The sequence below is a fragment of the Saccostrea cucullata genome, unplaced genomic scaffold (assembly GCF_032062105.1).
Source record: "Saccostrea cucullata isolate Sc308-1 unplaced genomic scaffold, CSIRO_AGI_Scuc_v1 ctg142, whole genome shotgun sequence".
Classification (NCBI taxonomy): Eukaryota; Metazoa; Mollusca; class Bivalvia; order Ostreida; family Ostreidae; genus Saccostrea; species Saccostrea cuccullata.
The window spans coordinates 76426-97610 of NW_026939327.1; the positions used below are offsets into that span (position 1 = coordinate 76426).

The window sequence follows — 21185 nt, forward strand, 5'->3', positions numbered from 1 at the left end:
TATGTATCAGTTTCTTTAGTGTGTAAAGGATAAACATCATGGATGATTAATTTAACCAATATATACACTACAAAATGGGAGAAAGGGTACCTAACTCCAATAGAGAAAATTACTTTTACCTTTATTAAATCACATTTTAATGTCATTATCAAATCCCACTGAATCATACTGCAAATAATTAGAAAAAATATTCTTCTCATTTCTATGGAATAATTCAATTCATGGGGTTAAAAAATAGCTATTGTTAAAAATTATGAAGATGCATGGCCGGAGAATTGAAATATAAAACCTTGTTATTTATATCTTCTATGAAATTATTTTGGATAAAACAGCTCGTTTTTACAAATTGGGGTATGAAACATCATATCCAAAAGTTTAACTTAGACAATTATTCAAACTGTGGAATTGATAACGTCACAACTTTTCTGAAAACGTTGAGAAATAAATTTTGAAGAGACGTTTTCAAATCCTGGATAACATTACAAATTTATGAGATAGCGTCTGAGATTGCTGGTGACTCATCACCTTGTCTTATAACCCAATGTTTCCTACTAGGGAGGAATCTTTTTTATAATAAACACATGTTTGACAGCAACATTAGACGTGAATGATATGATTAACGAAGATGATTCTTTATCGATTTTTGAATATTTTCGTAATACTTATCCCATGATTAAGGTTATTTTAAAAAAATGTAGTATTATAATTCAAGCTAATAAGTCTTGGATAAAAACTTCTGGCCTTGACATACATGTAACTATCAATTAAAAAGCTAGATACTCTATTAGGTATGAGAGATATTTACAAGGTGATGAAATGTCACAAATCCAAATGACAATAAGGGATGGAAAAAAATTCCACTAAATACGCTTCCGATTAACAAAAGACTGTAAACTCTTATTCTTTCAATATAGAATAAAAAACAGAATTTTAGCATTGAATTTATTTTTATTGAAAATTAACAAAAATGACTCTAAGTACTGCAATTTTTGTCACTCAAACCCAATATCTAGAACGCCCTTTATGGAAATGTGAATGTACACAAATATTTCTAGAGAAATTTGTTCTTTTTCCTGCAAATTAGACTGGTCTAGTCATCATCATTAAATATGTACGAAGAGATCTTTTATTTTAGGTTACATTGAGAATTATACTGATACTCAAAATACTATTTTACTTTGGCTAAAATATTATGTTTACACATCATGATGTAGTAAATAACCTTTGAATGTATGTTCTGCAATAGTACAACAAACGTCTTACTATATGCCTAAATTAAGGAATTAGGTCATTAAATATGAAAATGAACTTATGAAAGTTTGTTATTAAGCCAAACAGTAAGGCAGAAGTTGTTTTGTAGGAACATTTCAGAGCATAACTTTAATGAAATCAACAAGATAGATTTTTTCTATGTTGGTTACTTATCATATATCTGTCCATTTTGCATGTAAAATAAAGTAAATAAAGTAAGAAAATGCCATTTAAATTAAAATTAAAAATATTGCAATACATATCGCAATACAGTAATGTTATAAAAATCGCAGTATATCGCAATACGATATCTCGGGCTAATAACAATCGCATCTTTCACAGAAATACTTTAAGTCCCTTAAGTCAAGGGTCATATCACAAACATGATTTAAATAGCCCAAATCATCATGAGCCATATAGCATAGAGGTAACCGCGTTAGTCTCAATCTAAAAGCAGTGTGATTCCTCGGAATTTTATTTCTCGTGTTCGAATCCCACAAATACCATCTTATATTTTTATAAAAGAAAATATTTGTACGAGATTTTTTTTTCTCAGAAAAGGTATATCTCTAATAATTTCACAAATTTCAATAATGAAAAGTTAATTGAAATACTCAATGCACAGATTGAATATGATTTCTTAATATCCTACGGCATTTTGCCCGCCTTGTTCACCCATCTTCTTAGATACTGTACCCAGTGGAACAGATGGAAAATTTTTTATTAATTCTCTCTCTCTCCTTCTCCTCTCTATCTCTAATCTCTTTCTTTTTCTCCTCTTTATCCCCCTTTTTATTAAAAAAAAAACCCACAGCATATATTAATTAAAGTATAATAATGTAAAATACATGTGAAAAAAAAAACTGATTATTTTTTTTTACCCCATGTTAACCTTTTTGAAATTAAAATGCATTTTTCAAAAGTAGGACAAGAGTAGCTCAAAACAATTTTATGTTGCCATGGATAAAAACTTGCTTTAATAAGTCTATACATGCAAAACATAATTAAAAGCCATGACATGCATTGTGCCACCCATTGCCTAGTTTTTTTTTCGGTGGACGGCCTCTTTTAAGTAGAACATATCTTTACAAAGGATCCGCTGTTTACTTACCAGGAAGGGAGATATTGACGAAATCTACTTAAATTTAGATTTTTTCGGGCCTTCCTAACCATATAGTATTTTCCCCCGAAATGTTTTGGCTCTGTTAGGGCAGGTTTCCATGGGAATATGGATTTAGGGAAATGCTATTTTACAACACCGGCGTGGTGGTCTGTTAAGGAAGAATATTAATTCAATGGTTGAACATTTATAAAAAGGAAGATTGCTTTGAGGAAATAAGGCCGTCGTATCTTAATAAGTAAATGTTTCAATAAATGATTTAAACATTGAAAAATATATAGAATGTTCCACATTTTCATTTTTTCTCTCCAGAAATATGGTTAGGTGTTTACAATGTGTGGAGGACAAAGATATCAGGTAAGTATTGGTGTACGATGAAAACATACATTTTAAAATTCTTTGTAATGGTCACTTGAAACAAGCATTCTGTGAGTATTGCATAAGCAATATACATGTCCCCTACCGCATTCCCCTTTTTCTTTAAGATGTCATTTTATATCATACAAATGTCATGTCCGAGGTGAAACTGCAAGATTTTAAAGTTGTAAATACCTTAAAAGTAATAAACTAATCCACATTAAGAGGAAAATTTTACTCATTTCTCCAACGTATTTTCCTCGCTTCATATTTATGTCGACCATCGGAACTTAGCACAGTTCACACCCGATCTTAAGTAAACGATTATGAAAAATATTCAGAATGCCACAATTCTGTCAAAAATCAATGAAGCAAAGGAAAATTAAAACTTGATAAGTAACCAATTAAGATACACTCATATATCAAAATTCAGCTCAATATGTGCAAACGTTTAGAAAAACAACGCGGAAAACCAAGTTGGACAGACAGACGGACAGGCAGACAGACAGAGGGAACGAACGGACGGACGGACGCAGAGGAAATCTATAGTCCCCCCAATTTCACTGGTAGGGGACTAACAAGGATGAGTACATAATTTTCCATCTTATATAGATCAAACTTTTTCTTTTTCATGCGTTAAGCATTGAAAAAAAAATAACGTTAAGTGTTAATGTCTTCTGGTTATGACATTTACGGTATAGTTTATTAATTACATAAAAACTCTAAAATCTAAGCTTTATTACCACTCTTTAGCTTTGGAACGTAGAACAACTTACAATATACATATTCATGCATATATATACCCATGACTGGGGTGGGTGGGGGTTAGGGGTTGTTCCTTATCACCTCCACATTAGTGTTAAATAAAATGACCTTGGCTTTTTCTTGGATACACGGGTCCCTTTTTAAAAAGTTAGAAAAGGCATGCATCTGTTCAAGATATACTGAGGAGATCGTCGTCTAATACCGCATTCTTTCGATATACTTGTCGCTCTCTGCATGATGACTGAAGAAGTTGATCACACTGATTGCTTATAATTATATTGATAATCATATACGATTCATATTGTAGAAACAATACCATTATATACACAAACAAATTACAGAAGAATTTGAAAAACGACATATAAATCAAATTTTACGATTATTTTTTTATCATTAATAAAGAACGATGATAAATATTATCTCACCAAATGTTTTAGATGAGTTCCCCACACTGTCTGATGACGAGGTGTCCGTGTTATTCTGTTTTCTGTGTTCTGACTCCGGTCCTCCTGACTTCACTGACACAGAGTGGCTGGACTTGCTTAATGAGATACGATTGAATGTGTACGATAAAACTAATCCTGTAACACGTGAGGAAGCACAGCAGACTCTGGACAGACTGAAGTCACGTGATTATCTCTGGGAAGATAAGGACAAGATAACAAAGGACACAAAGGATGAGACAATGTATAGGATAGCATCAATAAACAGTGGTATACCATTCTCTTGCTGTAGTTATGACACAGCCAGTGTATATCTGAGATCACGGAGATATAACAGAAAACCCAGAGAGAAGTGTGTCAGTAGTCCTGGGTGGGATGACTTTCTGATACTCCGTCTACAGATGAACATATTGACTCACGTCACCATGGAGTACACGGATATATATGATGAGATACACCAGATATGTAAGTCTTTTGTAAATTGTACTGTGATAATCTTTTTCAAAATAGAAAATGATTTTTTAACTGACTGAAGTTATCAATACAAAAGAGTGATAGATATAAGATATACAGATATAAAGATATCAATGTTTTCTTTTGAAAGGGGGGAGGCTTTTGTAAATATTGATTTGAGAGGCGTATACCTAGGTATAGATTTGTTCATTACATACATGTTATCTTAATATATAAAGCGGGTTCACATTCGATCATGTTTCTGATAATTTTCACTCGCAGGTATAATTTTGTACTTGTTATGATACATTATATTCCTTTCTTTCGGCAGTGAATGTCATATTTCAAATACTAAAGGGGTGTGGAGATAAGCGGAAAGAATTTCTAATGGATCTAAGAAGAGAAGGGGAAACTGTACATTACAGAGGGAGATCACAGGACAGTGTAGATCACGTAACGTGGCTCTGGAGATACGGGAGACCTGACATCGTGAGATCCTGTATAGGTCTACATCCACACTTGGACATTTACATCATCGACAACAAAGCTTACAGGAAACCAAGTAAGAAGGAAAATATAACGATAAAATCTTCATAAACATTAACAGGGGACTACAAAATCAACAACCGACTGGTAACACGCTCTACTATAAAATACGTATCCGGTACTTAAACCCTCTTTTTAAAATCTTTAAAAGTTGCATGCATTAGTTAGATGTATAAAACTGCAACAAGTGTAAAATAATTCCTAGCATTTATTTATGAATATAAATTAATTCGCCTTTTAGATATATATACATTATGTTAAAGTGATAAATACATAAAACTATTAATAACGTAAAGTGCATAATGTTTTATGAAACTGACAATTTCATTTAAAGTTAATTTGAATTACTAAGATTCATTGACTCATTGCATGCTTGAATAATGATATCATTTCTAATATAAAAGATCAAATAATGTCTACCTTCATGTTGGTATTTTTCATTGTATATTATTATACAATATGTGCAGTTTGAAAAAGTCATTAAAATTGATGACATTATTGCAGCCCGGAGGACCGGACTGCTCTATACATAAAGTTTAAGGGTTGGTATATTGGGATTGGGGTGGGAGTAGTAATTTTAGAATTAAAAGTTTTCTAAACATTGAAAAGATTGTTAATCAGAATGTTCTTTCTATTTGTAAAATACGAGATACATAATATATTTATTTTCATAAAGTGAATCTGTAAAAGTATATATGTATTTCATATTTAATATATAAAGATGCTTATTATTTACTATCGAAAGAACGACAGGTCTTTTTTTTTTAGAACATTGAATTCTACTGCATACAAACGTGCTCTGTACAGTTCGTGTTCTTAAATTGAAAATTTATACATTTTTAATATACAGGTAGGAGATGCATGTGTCTAACTTCAATTTATATTTTATGCAGCCAACATGTAATTGAGGAATTGATTAATTTCAAAATGGTATCGTTTTTGTTTGATTTTTATCCGACTATATTTTTTTTTAAAACATGGCGACTATCGTTTCCATCAATTAGACGCATGCCTTTTTACAGATATCAAAGGGGTTTGGTGATCAAGACTCACTTCCATTGTTTACGTTATATATTTCACGGGCGACAATTGATGATTACATCAATGTTTTCTTGTTTTATCTTGTTTTAGCTCATCTGTATCAAATGCTCAATTTTACAAACTTTCACACCTAAATACTAATTTATACACTTATAGGATCAATCTGTAAATAATGAAAAAAAAGCAGAAAATGAATCATTATGATATCCAATGTCGAAATGTAAGATTGCTAGGCGAGGATATCATATATTTTGTATTTAAGTTTACCTTAAAAATTTTCAGTGGATTACACCATCTATTCAATAGGTGCACTGTGCTGGGCGCCCGCGTGGCGTATTGGTAAGAGCCTATGCTCTAGAATTAAAGCGTATGGAGTTGATCCCTACTTAGTGGGTTGGAATCCAATATGATACGTTGAGATCGGTCTTTTGGATAAGACTTTATTAAGCGAGGTCCGGTGTCGCAAAAGGTGCTGGCACGAAAGAGATCGATCCCTCCCTGATCAATGGCCTTGAGTGCCGAGTATTCGAAAGAAATTTGTAGCTGTCCACCGGCAAGTTTTGGCGTCTCCATATAAGTGAAACATTTATGAGAAGGACATTAGAAAACGGTGCCAGAAAATCGAGATCTTTCGTAAAACTTTCATGATAAAGTGTAGACTCAAGTCTGAACGACTTATGTTCCCTTCCTCCCAAACTACAACAAAGGACAGAGACAGGTTTGAATGGGAATATTTAGACTAGGAAAAATAAACTTTCTATTCATTCAGAACACGGGAACATTAAGTATCAAATTGAAAATACTTTGAGGTAGTTTCAAATGAAAGTCACTCATTTTAACAAAGGGTTATCCCAGCAGGCACACAACGTTGTTTAAATGTTGAACACTGAATTCAAATTGAGTTGAATTGCCAACATTGATTCAACGTCGAACGCCTTCGCTGAACGGGCCAATCTTATTTTTCGCTGATAGCACAGGAGCCTGAAGTTTAAATCGTCAAAAAAAAGAAAAAAAAATCCGGAAAAAAATTTCCTACCATTAACTAAAAAAACCTCAAGATGGCAACGTGTTTTGGGGGGACCCACCTAAACAAATAAATCAGGGCTTGACCAGAAAAATCTCGCAACTAGTTTAGTATTCGGAGTGTTTGTCCTATTTATTCAAGTTAAGAAATCAAATCTACTAGACGACTACGGGCTGTTCATATTTGAGAAGGACATTAAAAAACGGTGCCAGAAAATCGAGATCTTTCGTAAAACTTTCATGATAAAGTGTAGACTCAAGTCTGAACGACTTATGTTCCCTTCCTCCCAAACTACAACAAAGGACAGAGACAGGTTTGAATGGGAATATGTAGACTAGGAAAAATAAACTTTCTATTCATTCAGAACACGGGAACATTAAGTATCAAATTGAAAATACTTTGAGGTAGTTTCAAATAAAAGTCACTCATTTCAACAAAGGATTATCCAAGCAGGCACACAACGTTGTTTAAATGTTGAACACTGAATTCAAATTGAGTTGAATTGCCAACATTGATTCAACGTCGAACGCCTTCGCTGAACGGGCCAATCTTATTTTTCGCTGATAGCACAGGAGCCTGAAGTTTAAATCGTCAAAAAAAGGAAAAAAATCCGGAAAAAAATTTCCTACCATTAACTAAAAAGACCTCAAGATGGCAACGTGTTTTGGGGGGACCCACCTAAACAAATAAATCAGGGCTTGACCAGAAAAATCTCGCAACTAGTTTAGTATTCGGAGTGTTTGTCCTATTTATTCAAGTTAAGAAATCAAATCTACTAGACGACTACGGCCTGTTCATGGCCTGTTTTCCAGTTTGACAGCTCATCCTGGACTCCATGCCACTTAACTGGAAGTGAACTCCGAGGTGAATAAATAATGTAATTGAAGAAAAGAACTAAATAAAAATGCATGTAAAACTTCATGTACAATTTTATGTTACCATACGTGATCAATAAAAAGATATATGTTTCAAACAAAATAATGCTTTATAAGGGCGCTTAGTCTAACTGTTTGGCTCTTTGTCGACATGGCTTTTCAGTGATTTAACTTTGGCGCTTGTAAAAACTGAATTATCTGTCCTTGGTACACATCGTCGTACAAGTAAGAAAAAAAACAAATAACTTTTTAAAGTTGTCTTAAATATATTTAAAATAACTGAATAAAATTACGTTGAACAATTATTTATTTTATTTCATTTGAACAAGTTTTCTTAAACGTCAAATATACACTGCGAGATTCTCTTCCGGTTTAGTGGCATGGAGTCCGGGATGAGTTGTCAAAGTGGAAAAGGGGCTAGGAACGGCCCGTAGTCGTCAAGCAGATTGAAATTTTCACATTAAATGAATAACAAAAACGCTCCGGAAACTGAATTAGTCGAGAGATTTTTCTGGCCAAGCCCAGATCTATTTGTTTAGGTGGGTCCCCCCAAAACACGTTGCCATCCTGGGATTTTTTTAGTTAAGGGTAGGAAAACTTTTTTCCGGAATTTTTTTTTTGACGATAAAAACTTTATCGTTTAAACTTTGACGATTCCTGTGCTGATAGATAATTTGGACTATGTTAGTGTCGGACTATAACACTGTCGGACCATAACGAGGTCGGACTTGACAAAGTCACACTACCTCATATCATTACTAACTATTATAACTAACAAAGATGGTAAATATAGAAATTTTACACATTTAATGATAAATATAACAAAACCCTCCGGTATCAACACCAAGATTTGATTAAAAAATAATCTTTAAAGAAAATATTTTGGGAAGTTGGAGTATCATTGAAGAGACATAATTTGTCGAAATGTATATCTGTTGCATCAAAAATTGTACCTTATAAGATTTGCATCTTATCTTGGAATGGTTTCTTGTTCTGGACTATTTCATTACCACATGTGAAATACAAAACGTTTTCAAAAGCTCGGGTTCTGTAACATGACTAATTTATAAAATGTATTTTGTTAAACACTTACTGTGTACATTATACATTTTCTTTTTTCACATACTATTGATATACCGTATGTTTTCATTTAAGGAGTCCCGACCCTATGGTTTAAATTTCACTTTAGAAAGTTTAAAATTCGTAATATTAATTTTCATAAATAACAATAACATTAGAGCCAAAAGGAAAATAGTTTGAGGTATAAAGCTATATGCTTCTTTTTTTAGAAATGATTTTTATTTGAAGATCATGAAATGAAGAAATTAAACACAGAGAATAGAAAGAGTAACGATTTATTACCACAAAATTTAATATTATCCATGAGGCGCATATGAAAATAATACTCTCTTACTATTATACCTATTTACATCATGTTGGATTATAACAACATGACACCTTTCCAAAATAAATAATTGAATAAATGTTGAATCAATTGTTTTTCAACATAAAATCAACGTTGATTATCAATGTTGATTCAATGTTAAGTCTTCGAGGTTGATACAAATTTTCAAAATCTAACATAGAATCAATATTGAATCAACCTAGAAAAACATCGTTGATTCTAAGTTTTTTTCAATGTTGTGTGCCTGCTGGGATAATTAAATATATAAAAAAAAATATCTCAATCACTCACTGCAAGTTCAATGTTACAATTGGTCCATGAGTAACTACATTTAACTAGTTTACCTAAGCCAAAGGTCTGTCGTCGTTATTTTTCTTCTAACCCTTTTCACAATTTCATCTACCCTTCTACAAAGAGTTCCCATGCAAAACAAAAAATGATAAAGTATATCAAAATATTAAGAAAATTTTTATTACAAAAGGTCCATGAACCACATCGCTCTTTCGCCACTCTGCCATTTACCAGATTTCCTGCTTTGTAAAACCTTTCTTGACCTTGACAATCCTAGCTGATTATTATTTAAACAATTCAGAATCTACACTACTCCAAGATGATTCCACGTAAGGTTAACACAGGAAGAAACAAGACCTTTCAGTTAAAAGTGAAAGGCGGCTTTCAGTAACTTTTCAGTAGCCATTCAGCCACTGAATGGCACATACATTTCAGTGACCTTTCAGTTGCCTTTCAGTCACATTTCAGATACCTTACCTTTCAGCCACATTTCAGTGCACATATTTCCGTCAACTTTCAGTGACCTTTCTGTTGACTTTCAGTGACCTTTCTGTCGTCTTTCAGTGACCTTTCTGTTGTCTTTCAGTGACCTTTTCGTCGACTTTCAGTGACCTTTTTGTCGTCTTTAAGTGACCTTTCCGCCACCTTTCCATGATATTTAAGTCTAAATTAAGCGATTTTTTTCACTAGCGAATTACTTTATAATCAGATATTTTTCCTTAATAATGAAGCAATAATTTGAATAAAGATTTATTATTTAATCTTAATTGTTTTTTACTTATCGTGAAAATCGGTTACCTTAAAATATGTCAAAGTAATTATTATAATTTTATAGAATATATGAGACTTATTCAAAATCATTTTTGATTTTCTAGTTACATTTAGAAAACAAAAATTCTTCGAGTGATAAAAATATGATGATTCGATAACCGAATCAAAATTTAAATAAATGCTGCATATCATTCTTTAGTGCTTATACGAGTATTTTTTTTCATGGAAATATTTAGTTTTGATTGACGAGACAGTTTTTACATTATTCAAACCACTTCTAGAAGACCCCAAGTATAACTGATCATATTTCTTTTCTTAATTGTCAAAACTGCAGGATATTTAGTTTTTGAAAGACATTATTTGAAATTCATTTTACAAGAATGAATAAATCGTTTATATATGCCTCTTGAAGAAAATAATAAATATAGTAGATTTTAGCTTTCTAAATTTATGATATTAATTTAAAAATCATTCTACTAAGTTTCTAGATAGAGAATTTACAACGATCTCAAATCTTTGACACAGGAACAGGTGCCCGTCTCTGATAATTGTCATAATCCCGATAGGAGATGTGTAATTAATTAGTCTGTCCCCCAAATCCGCGCAACTAACATAGATTATGTAAAATATATACCAGATATATAACATTACAGCTCCTCGATGCAACGGGTGAACTGGTTGTTCCATCAATTTCTATAAATTAATTGATTTTAAATAAACATTCCTCAGCAAGAAGTCGTAACGTAATCGATAAGGTCGCGGACACCCAAGCAGGGCACCAGTGTTCAATTCTGGACATGGGAGCAATTTTTATGCCCCCGTAAACGAAGTTTCGGGGGCATATGGTTTTTGTCGTGTCCGTCTGTCTGTCTGTCTGTCTGTCTCTCTGTCTGTTTGTCCGCAAAAACTTTAACCTTGCCCATAATTTTTGGTCTAGAAGAGCTATGACATTCATATTTCACATGTGTATTCCTTGTGACAAGACCTTTTTGGGGGTACCACAAAGTTGACATTTTGACCTTGGAGTTTCAACCACTTTTACACAAAAATTTTAAGGATTTACTTTGGCCATATCTTTGAACAGTATACACCAGAACATTAATACTTGAGATGTATATTGTATGTGGAAAGACCTTTTATTTGATACCAACAACCTTGAACTTTTGACCTTGACCTTGGATATTTTTGTACTTGGAAAAAACTTTAACTTTGGCTATAACTTTAATCAAAGTCATGAAAAACTCATTTAGTTAAATTAGAAATATCGAGGTTCAGTTTGTGTACATTCAAGCGTTGTTGAACTCTTTGGAGGAAATGGGTTCATCTTAAGTCAATCCTAGTTTTATAAACGAATTAAAGATGAAAATATCATTTAATCTGAAGAAACAATAAATAAAAAGAAAATAAATAAATAATTTTTTATGTCCCTTGATGTAGGATGAGAGAAATAAGAGATACACGTATGTAGAAGTTTCGTAATTTTTTATGCGTCCGGATCGATATATCCGAGGCGTATCTTGTTTATGTCCTGTCTGTTTGTCTGTTTCTCTGTTTGTCTTGTTTTTACCTAAACTAAGGATTGATGATTTATATGAATATTAAGATATTAAAATCCAGAATACAATTGATTTATTTCAGTCCCTCTCCTCATTTTCTTTGAAATTCTGTAGTAGGACAGAAGGCGCATGATTTTTAAGTCATATGGTATAAATACATGCTAAGTTGCATTCAATGAACATATAGACTTTTATTTCTAAGGGGCATGAATAGGACAATTTTTTTTAAAAAAAGATCATAATTTAGACTGTTAAAAAAGAGGAAAATCTTCAAAAACTTGAAAAAGGCCACCATTGGTTTTCATGCAAAACACCCTTTTGGTTGCGTAAATTCACGTTCTTAACTCTTTTAAGCTTAATATCAGACTCAAACTGCTACTGGATAGTCATCTATGAGGTGGGCAAATTACGTAAACTCTTAAGATACCATTGACAATTTTTGCAAGCGTTCTTTTTCATTTTATTGAATTAAAGAGAATTTTTTTTCATGACGCATTTTTTGCGTGCATTTTGCAAATGTGTCCGCTACAATAGTTTTGAAAAAAAAACACTCTTATGTCCATTAACTAATTGTATGCATAATTAATAAGTATTGTAAAATAATAAGAAAAAAAAAGTGGATGTTTTTTTTTTAATTCTTCGATTAAAAAAAAATGATTTAAATTGATATGAATGCAAGTTGTACGTCAGAAATCTGGATGTTGTCTGCAATCATGCATGTATACATTTCCAAACTGACGTAATTCAACGCAACTGTACAATTATAGATGCTCCAAATTTGTATAAAATGACTATGTACATATTACATAAAAACATTACAATTGTAATAAAGTGTGCAGTTTATTATATAATTTTTTTATGAACTGTATAATTTGTATCGTCAGTCTTGGTAATGTTGTGTTTATTAATTTCATAGTACATTAAAAAAATATTTTATGCTTTAAAAAAATATTAAAAACGTCGTACATTTGGATTTGTAAAGTAATGATAGCTTTGAAAACTCCATGAAATTTATTTTTCTTTATTTTTATTTTATTTCAGGCAAATATCATAATTATTCTGAAGACGACAAAAGTTTTCTCTACAGTTTACTGTTGTGTGACAAATACACTTCTGTTGTAAATGGAGATTCAAGTCAAGTCAAGTCAATGTTGACAAAGATGCGTGAACGGTATTTCGAAAAACTCTCTCCATCTAATGATATTGATTTAAAACAGCTTCAGCACGAGGTCACTGAAACCCAGAATGATGAGGTAACGTTTGTGTCTGACGACATCAGACATGACGTCATGTACGCCTTTGTTACGGAGTGTCTGGTGAAGGACAGTGATCTTGAGTTTTTCCTGACCACGGCGTCACGTGACGTGATCTCAGAATACTGCCGGTCCTGGAGGTATAAGAGGAGTGAGGGAGAGAGATGTCTGTATATACCGTACAGTCCGGTCAAGATGTACGACCTCTTCATAGACAAACTAAAGCTTGACATCATCACACACTGTACTGTGTCTGACGGGAGGATTCATGAAAGGATCAGTAAACGTTGTAAGTATTTTTAAAAGACAATATATTTTTTTCCATTTGCCAATTAAAATTTAACCAATAGGAAAAAAGCACTCATACATGTAGTTAGGGAATTATAGCACAGGTAAAATTCATGCAGTTGTATTGCTCTAGCTGTATTATATTAAGCAATATATTTAACTCCTAAAATAAATCATTATAATGGTAAACGACACTCTCAACTTTCATGTTTACACAAACACTGCTCTCATCTTAACATTTCAGGAAAACTCCAAATCACTGTATTACCCCTACTAACGTTATTGTGATTTAGATTCAGGACACGTTGTTTATGTTGATCTATTCAAAGGTTATAGGATAGAACCGATTTTATAAATAAAATTGGCAGTTAACATGATATTGCTATAGCCTGTTTCTTTTGAAAACATGTCCTGTAATAAATGTTTCCTGACCTTTCTGAAAGACTTTCATGATTTTCAACTGACAAAGCCTGGCTAAAGGAGGGGATGTTAAAATAATAATACATCATACTTTTCGGCGAAAATTAGAGTTCACTATAGTGACCGATTCGCTGGTAAAAAAATGTACATTATCATCTACACTGACAAACCTTTGTTTGCCTTATATGGCTATTGGTATAATTGCGCACAGAGGATCTTACCACGAGCAACTTTCCAATCGTTGAATGAATAGCAACGTTTATGCAAAATACATGTTTACATTTTACTTCGAGCACGAAGTTCAGGTCAATGTATGATCATGTTAATGGACTGCAAGATAAGAAGAAAATGTTCTTACGAACAAAATACAAAAAGATAAGAAACAATGAAAGATTTTAAGGGCGTTTTTAATTTGTTGTTAAATGGAAATAAAAATGTTTAATAAAGTGTAGTTAAAGTCTACCTTAGAAAACCAACGCTTCAAGGCCTGAAGGGTAAGAACAACTAGTTGCATCTCTTATGTATTTAAATGGACAAAACTTTGTTTACGTTCGTTATCACGTGTTCGGCAAGGGAATTCACTTTGCAATTGTAATTACCGATAGTACAACAAAGGAATTAATACAGAGTACAGACACGCCATACTCTTGCAGTATGACTTTCAGAAACCTAGACCTCCGCCGTTTATTTATCAAATGAATTGTTTGTGATTATAAACATGAAAATGATATTTTTTAAAAATGCTTTTCATTTAACACAAGATTTTCCCTTTTTCAAGTGTAAAATTCAATTCCTGTAGTATTCGTACTAACCCAGAATTCAATACTCATTCAGCTGATTGGTCAGTTAAAATAATGCTGGTGCCTCATTTGCTAATATGACGCCAAAAACATAGTCCCGGTTCCCATGCAAAAAATATTTGTCCAAAAAGAAATTTTAATATATGACTGTAGAGAATTGTATTATAGAGGAAATGTAAGTTTGAATGAATGTAAAAGAGATCGATTGATCATGTACATGCATGCTACATATATATCATCAGCTGATTCTAGGGTGGTGAAAACTGAAACGCAAGATAGCTTTTCTATTTACCATGCCTCCACGTGCTAGTCAATTCCTATTCACATTTCCGTGAATAATATACCATATCTCGCTGAAGTCTCGCTAATTCTCGCAAGAGCCACTGCCAGAGCTACCCTGAACTCATCAGGTTTTATTATTTGCTGAACACCGAAAAATAAAAGATTCCGAACACATTAGCAGGGGTGTGTATAATGGTTCTTTATTTATCATTTGGTTAATGTTTTTTGTGAAAATTATTAAAATCTGTCAGGTGTCTGTTAAATTTTTTTTTAAAAATGTGATAATTCGGTTGAAAAGGGATTTGACAAAGCCACCTTCATAGGTTGCAGTATATATTCTTCTATTTATTACTAGTATATCTATCCCACGCGTTAGATGCGTGTGATTGTAGCAAAGCAACTAGGGTAGAAATGAAGATACAGACCTTTATTTCTAGTCGGGTCGGACAATATCAAGGACAAGCGCGTCCCGATTCCAACTCCTTAAGTGTTAAAAAAATTGTATTTATAGACATAGTTGAAAAGTTACAAGTTTGAGTAAAGTACATGACATGATTTAATTTGATTTACAGGTAGAGTTACTGATTACGATTTTAATTTCAAACAGTAATAAGGTTACATAGAGCACATTCCATCTGGTAAAATCACTTATGGCTTATTAAGATAATTAAATATTTCAAAATAGATAAAACTGACAGATTGAAGCAAATTGTAAATAAATTAATTAAACACATGTGTGAGAACTTTGAATTGAACACAGATGTGAGAAATTTGAATTGAAAAAATCCAAAGTAATTGTCAAAATATCCGATGGTACATTTTCATTTGTGACAATACCCCGCTAGTCCCATTAAAAAAAACGACATCGTGTTTTGTTATGGAATAGATTATATTCCAATAATTCGAAGCAAAAATGCATTTATTTCAACTTGTCGAGCTTTTTTTCCTCATTTCGACAATCTTTTTGTTCAATTCAACAGAGTAAAACAACAATGTTTGTTATCACAAATACCAATAATGTCAATTCATTTACAATTAAATGCTAAAAATTTAAAATGACACAATTAAAAAAAAAACAATTGGAGATGAAGTACTTTTTAGAATTTTTGTAATATGTACGTCTGTACGTAAAAATTCACTCCAAAACGAAACATTCATCTGCGACGCAGCGACACTCCCTATGCTCTATGTTTTAAATGTCTATCAATAAATTCAAGTAAACATAATGAAATGAATATTTCAGTGTTAATTAAATTTGTATTAATGTATCTTGGTATATTGTATTTGATTATATGACGCCAAATATGAAAGATATCGACACTGTGGCATTACTTCTAGAACAGCCCTCGTATATGAAAGTGTTTGTCTCGTTGAAAGTTGGACAAAATTTTCTTTTTGGTTTATAATCCCGTTTACTGTGTCGACATATTTCCATCTCTTTCACTTTGAGGTTTAACTGTTGAATTTCCGTTTTAAGTCCAAGATGGATGTTTTGGCTGTCCTGGAACGCTATATTTCTCAAAGTAAATGACAATATGTGTAGCTGAGCTTTGTTTTTTTTCCTAAACGAACTTTGTCTCTTGACTTTTGCCTACCGAAACGATGCTCTCAGATTGGTTCAGTAGTATCTGCTATCATGGTCATCCTCACAGGGGAAGAGAGGACACTCATTCACATTCTTGCATGCTGATCATGACGTTTACATCTGTACATGTAACACTGCTCCATTTGAGCACGGCAACATGGTCCATGGAGGATTCGACATCGGACACAAACTTGGTGATGACCCTGAAAGAAATAGTCTTCAGGTCTTCATTGTGGTCCGAGACTGCGATTTACATATAGCGGCCTGTACGAAAGCAAAGATGTTTTTTTTCCTGAAATTTTGGAATTCTCGTAGACAGTTAGGGGAATCGATAGGTAGAGCTCGCTTGGCTGTGAAAGGGAGTCGTACCCGGTATTCTGCATCTTTTATAACCGTCTAAATTGTGCATTTTTTATTTTGTTGTATAAGATGGAATTCCAAATATGCAGCTTTAACAGATTTATTACGAAAGGGGACAGTCTCCGCTAATAAGCGGACGAGAGCACAGCATGGCTGTCTTGACGAAAGCCAACTGAAAGTGAACTATTAACACAAAAATTCAAATTACATTCAATAACATAATATTTACAATAGATTGTTTTTATTTATCACTCGATTATATCAATTATTTGTATTGTCTAAAGATAAATGTTTAGTCTCGTCTTTGACTCTGAAGTTTTTGACACCTGTTATATTTTATCTACCCGGAGACCCTTTGTTCATTGTACCGGATTAAAACATTTACATTTTTACACTAGTGTCCTTGGTCATATGTTTTTAAAATGCTTTTATTTTTAAATCTTCTCTATTCGTGGATATTAGATAAACTGACCAAATACTAAGTTGGATGAGCAAGAGTGTCTTTTCAAGAATATTGAATTTGAGTGATATGTGGTTAGGTTGGGGTTCTATTGATGATATACTAGATAAGTGGTAAAAATGAATTATTTGAAAACTCTATATCTGCTCTTTGGTTTAAAGAAACTAGCTAACTTTGTACGGAGGTATGATCAGCAAGAGTGCCTTTTCAAAATTTGTGAAATTTATTTCCCCAGGGACAAGGTTCTGGTGTTAAGGCACGGTTCTAATCATTTTTATAGTAAAAATCTATTAAATAATAAAAATTTAATGATCATAGTTTCATAGTTATATTGATGAATGGGAAGACAGATAAGTTGCAAACTTATTCGTCTGTTGATCGTAATTAATTTATTTCTTTTTCTTTTGGGCAACTAAGGTTTATTTATCCGTGGATAGATCCTTATTATAATTGTTGTACTTATGTTACCGTAAAGGTTATTGTGCTTCTGTGTTTTCATATGGTATAGAATTGGAAACGCGAAAACGCGAAAATGGTTTTGTTTCAGTATACGGATTTATATAAAGAAAGTATGCATTCTCATGTATATGTATACAATGTAAATGAAGTTCAGATAAATTGTATTTGTATTATTACATCTAAATCCATTTATTTCTTCATTTATCTAATAATTCCATGTATAAAGACATTAAACAAACATTCAGCACAGAATTATTCAACTATGTTTATCTTTTTTAATTAAGTAAATATACCAGAAGAAGTACTAAGATGGGATATCCATGCTAGAAGAAGGTTTTTGAAAAACATCAAGGAAGAAAATGTGAAAATGTTTCGCGCTAGGGGAATGATAGTTGGATGTGCGGGCGCAGGAAAAACAACTCTTCTTAGAAAGCTTCACGAAAGGACGAGAAAACATAAAAATAGAGCAAGAGCAGAGAAAAGAACTCTTCGTAGAAAGTTTCAAAGAAGAAATAAAACTGATAAGGATAGTACAGGGTCAGAAAACGCATTTCTTCTGAAACAGCGTCATAAAGCAGAGGGCACAAATGAAGATAAGCCAACTGAATCAACCGTAGGTCTTGAGGTCCATGAAGATCTGTTTGTTATCGAAGACAGCAAGTTAAAAGGTTACTCTTTGCTCTTCACATATATGTGTATTTTTAGTTGATATATGTCAACGTATTAAAGGTACTTGGACACTATTTTAAAGTTAATATTTTCTCTATAATATTACGACTGAAAATGCAAGGACGTGTCGATCAAACGCGCCAAAACACACACACACAAAAAAAAACTTAAGTTTTAACAACTTTAAAATTAAATAAGATTTTCATTTGATTTAAGTGTAAAATGCTATTAAAATACATAAGTCGCAATATTATAGAGAAAATATTATCTTCAAATCTGTGTCCAAGTTCCTTTAGAAAGAAAATAGAGTGACGTCTTATCAGATACAATAAAACTCGGTACTACATGTAGCAAAACATGGAGAATCTCTTACATGGTGTGTAATTTACTAAATGAGAAATTCTTGATTTCTATACAATGAGTTCTTTAATCTAAATAAATCCAAATTTCCTCCAAAGATATTAACGAAATATGTTAAAATAAAATCAAATATGATCAACATGGACAGCAAAACGTTTGTTTAAACAACATCTTAAAAACTAATACTAAGAATAATGAATGGCAGTTCAGTTATTTAACTTTTGAAATCTTTACAGAATGTTTTAAAATATTTTACAAAGCATCCCTAACAAAAAAATACTATAGTAAACTATAGTTAACTATAGTTTACTATAGTTAACTATAGTACCAAAGTTAAAACTTTGGAACTTTGATTTACTATGGTGAAAACTTTGGAACTTTGATTATACCCGCACTTTCGAAAGAAAGTTCGGGTATATTGTTGTTACTCATGTCCGTCCGTCCGTCCGTCCGTCCGTCCGTCTGTCACACTTTTCTTCCCTGAACTCCTCCTACATTTTTCACAGTAGCTTAGCTTAATCATCCTTTGGGAGATGGTTGGGGGTGTCATGTAGATGTGCAGTAAGGTTTCGGAATTTTGATTTTGCCCCAGGGGATCAAATGGGGGTCGAAAAATGATGTTTTTTATACAAAAAGCCCCTTCTTCCCTGAACTCCTCCTACATTTTTCACAGTAGCTTAATCATCCTTTGGGAGATGGTTGGGGGTGTCATGTAGATGTGCAGTAAGGTTTCGGAATTTTGATTTTGCCCCAGGGGATCAAATGGGGGTCAAAAAATGACGTTTTTTATACAAAAAGCCCCTTCTTCCCTGAACTCGTTCTATATTTTACTCAGCAGCCTAATCATCTTTTGAGAGATGGTTGGTGGTGTCATGTAGATGTGCAGTAAGGTTTCGGAATTTTGATTTTGCCCCAGGGGATCAAATGGGGGTCGAAAAATGACGTTTTTTATACAAAAAGCCCCTTCTTCCCTGAACTCCTTCTACATTTTACTCAGCAGCCTAATCATCTTTTGAGAGATGGTTGGTGGTGTCATGTAGATGTGCAGTAAGGTTTCGGAATTTTGATTTTGCCCCAGGGGATCAAATGGGGGTCGAAAAATGACGTTTTTTATACAAAAAGCCCCTTCTTCCCTAAACTCCTTCTACATTTTACTCAGCAGCCTAATCATCTTTTGAGAGATGGTTGGTGGTGTCATGTAGATGTGCAGTAAGGTTTCGGAATTTTGATTTTGCCCCAGGGGATCAAATGGGGGTCAAAAAATGATGTTTTTTATACAAAAAGCCCCTTCTTCCCTGAACTCCTTCTACATTTTACTCAGCAGCCTAATCATCTTTTGAGAGATGGTTGGTGGTGTCATGTAGATGTGCAGTAAGGTTTCTGAATTTTGATTTTGCCACGGGGGGTCAAATGGGGGTCGAAAAATGACGTTTTCTTATGCAAAAAGTCCTGTCGTTCCATAACTCCTCATACATTTTTCTCACCAGCCTAATCATCTTTTGAGAGATGGTTGGTGGGGTCATGTAGATGTGCAGTAAGCTTTCGGAATTTTCATTTTGCCCTTGGGGTGGGGGGGATGGGGATCAAATCAAGGGTAGAATTTATATATATATATATTTTTTTAAACATATATTTGACATGTTTAATCACCCTGCTTTCAATAAATTCCCTTATATCTTATGCTGCAATAGCTTTAAACCATGATCATTTAGAAAATGATTGGTTTGTTTTGTGTATGTGTAAAATGGTTTCAAAATTTGAATTTTCATATGGATGGCAAAAAGGGGCTGGAAAAATATGGCACCTCCCTAACCCTGGTGGTCATGATTTGTACAAACTTGGATCTACACCTCTTGAGAATTTTTCCATATTAATCATGCTCTTGGTGTTCCTGAAAAGAAGAACTTTAAAGATGTGTTTCCTTTTATTCCTAAATAAAACTTTGATCCCTAATTGTGGCCTGACCCTAGCCTGAGGTGATGATTTGAAAAACTAGAAATATGTCTATAGGACATGAATGTCCCGCCAGATGTGTATTACTAATGGTACATTAAACAAGAGGCCCATGGGCCACATCGCTCACCTGAGTACTGAAGCTAAGAAAAAGTAGAAATTGGTTTATTATTGAAAAGTTAAAATCCAAAAGTAATCCCATGATCAATCATGGATTTGCTTTTCTTCAAAGAATTTTCCCATATATTTCTATGTAAAACTTTGGTCGGCCATTTTGGCTCAGGTGAGCTAAAAACTAAAAACTAAAATTTGTATTTGTGTATAAAGTTTGATGAAAATATCTTAAACAGTTTTTTTTTTTCAGAATTGAAACTAAAATATAAATAAATTGGATATAG

General features: G+C 32.9%; 1 protein-coding gene across 1 annotated transcript; it reads left to right on the forward strand.

Annotated features, from left to right (window-relative positions):
- Positions 1 to 967: 967 nt before the first annotated feature.
- On the forward strand, positions 968 to 18514 carry LOC134252842 (uncharacterized). The gene is made up of 6 exons (XM_062735387.1): positions 968 to 977; positions 2684 to 2728; positions 3931 to 4401; positions 4721 to 4951; positions 12940 to 13440; positions 18090 to 18514. Exons 1-6 carry the CDS (start codon positions 968 to 970, stop codon positions 18512 to 18514), a joined length of 1683 nt encoding a protein of 560 aa, XP_062591371.1.
- The last annotated feature ends 2671 nt before the right edge of the window (positions 18515 to 21185 follow it).

Bases quoted from the DNA above. Each gene is read 5' to 3' on its own strand.
- LOC134252842 (XM_062735387.1), top strand. The intron at 4,402-4,720 runs GTAAGTCTTTTG...TTCTTTCGGCAG, and splicing joins TGATGAGATACACCAGATAT to TGAATGTCATATTTCAAATA. The intron at 4,952-12,939 runs GTAAGAAGGAAA...ATTTTATTTCAG, and splicing joins CAAAGCTTACAGGAAACCAA to GCAAATATCATAATTATTCT.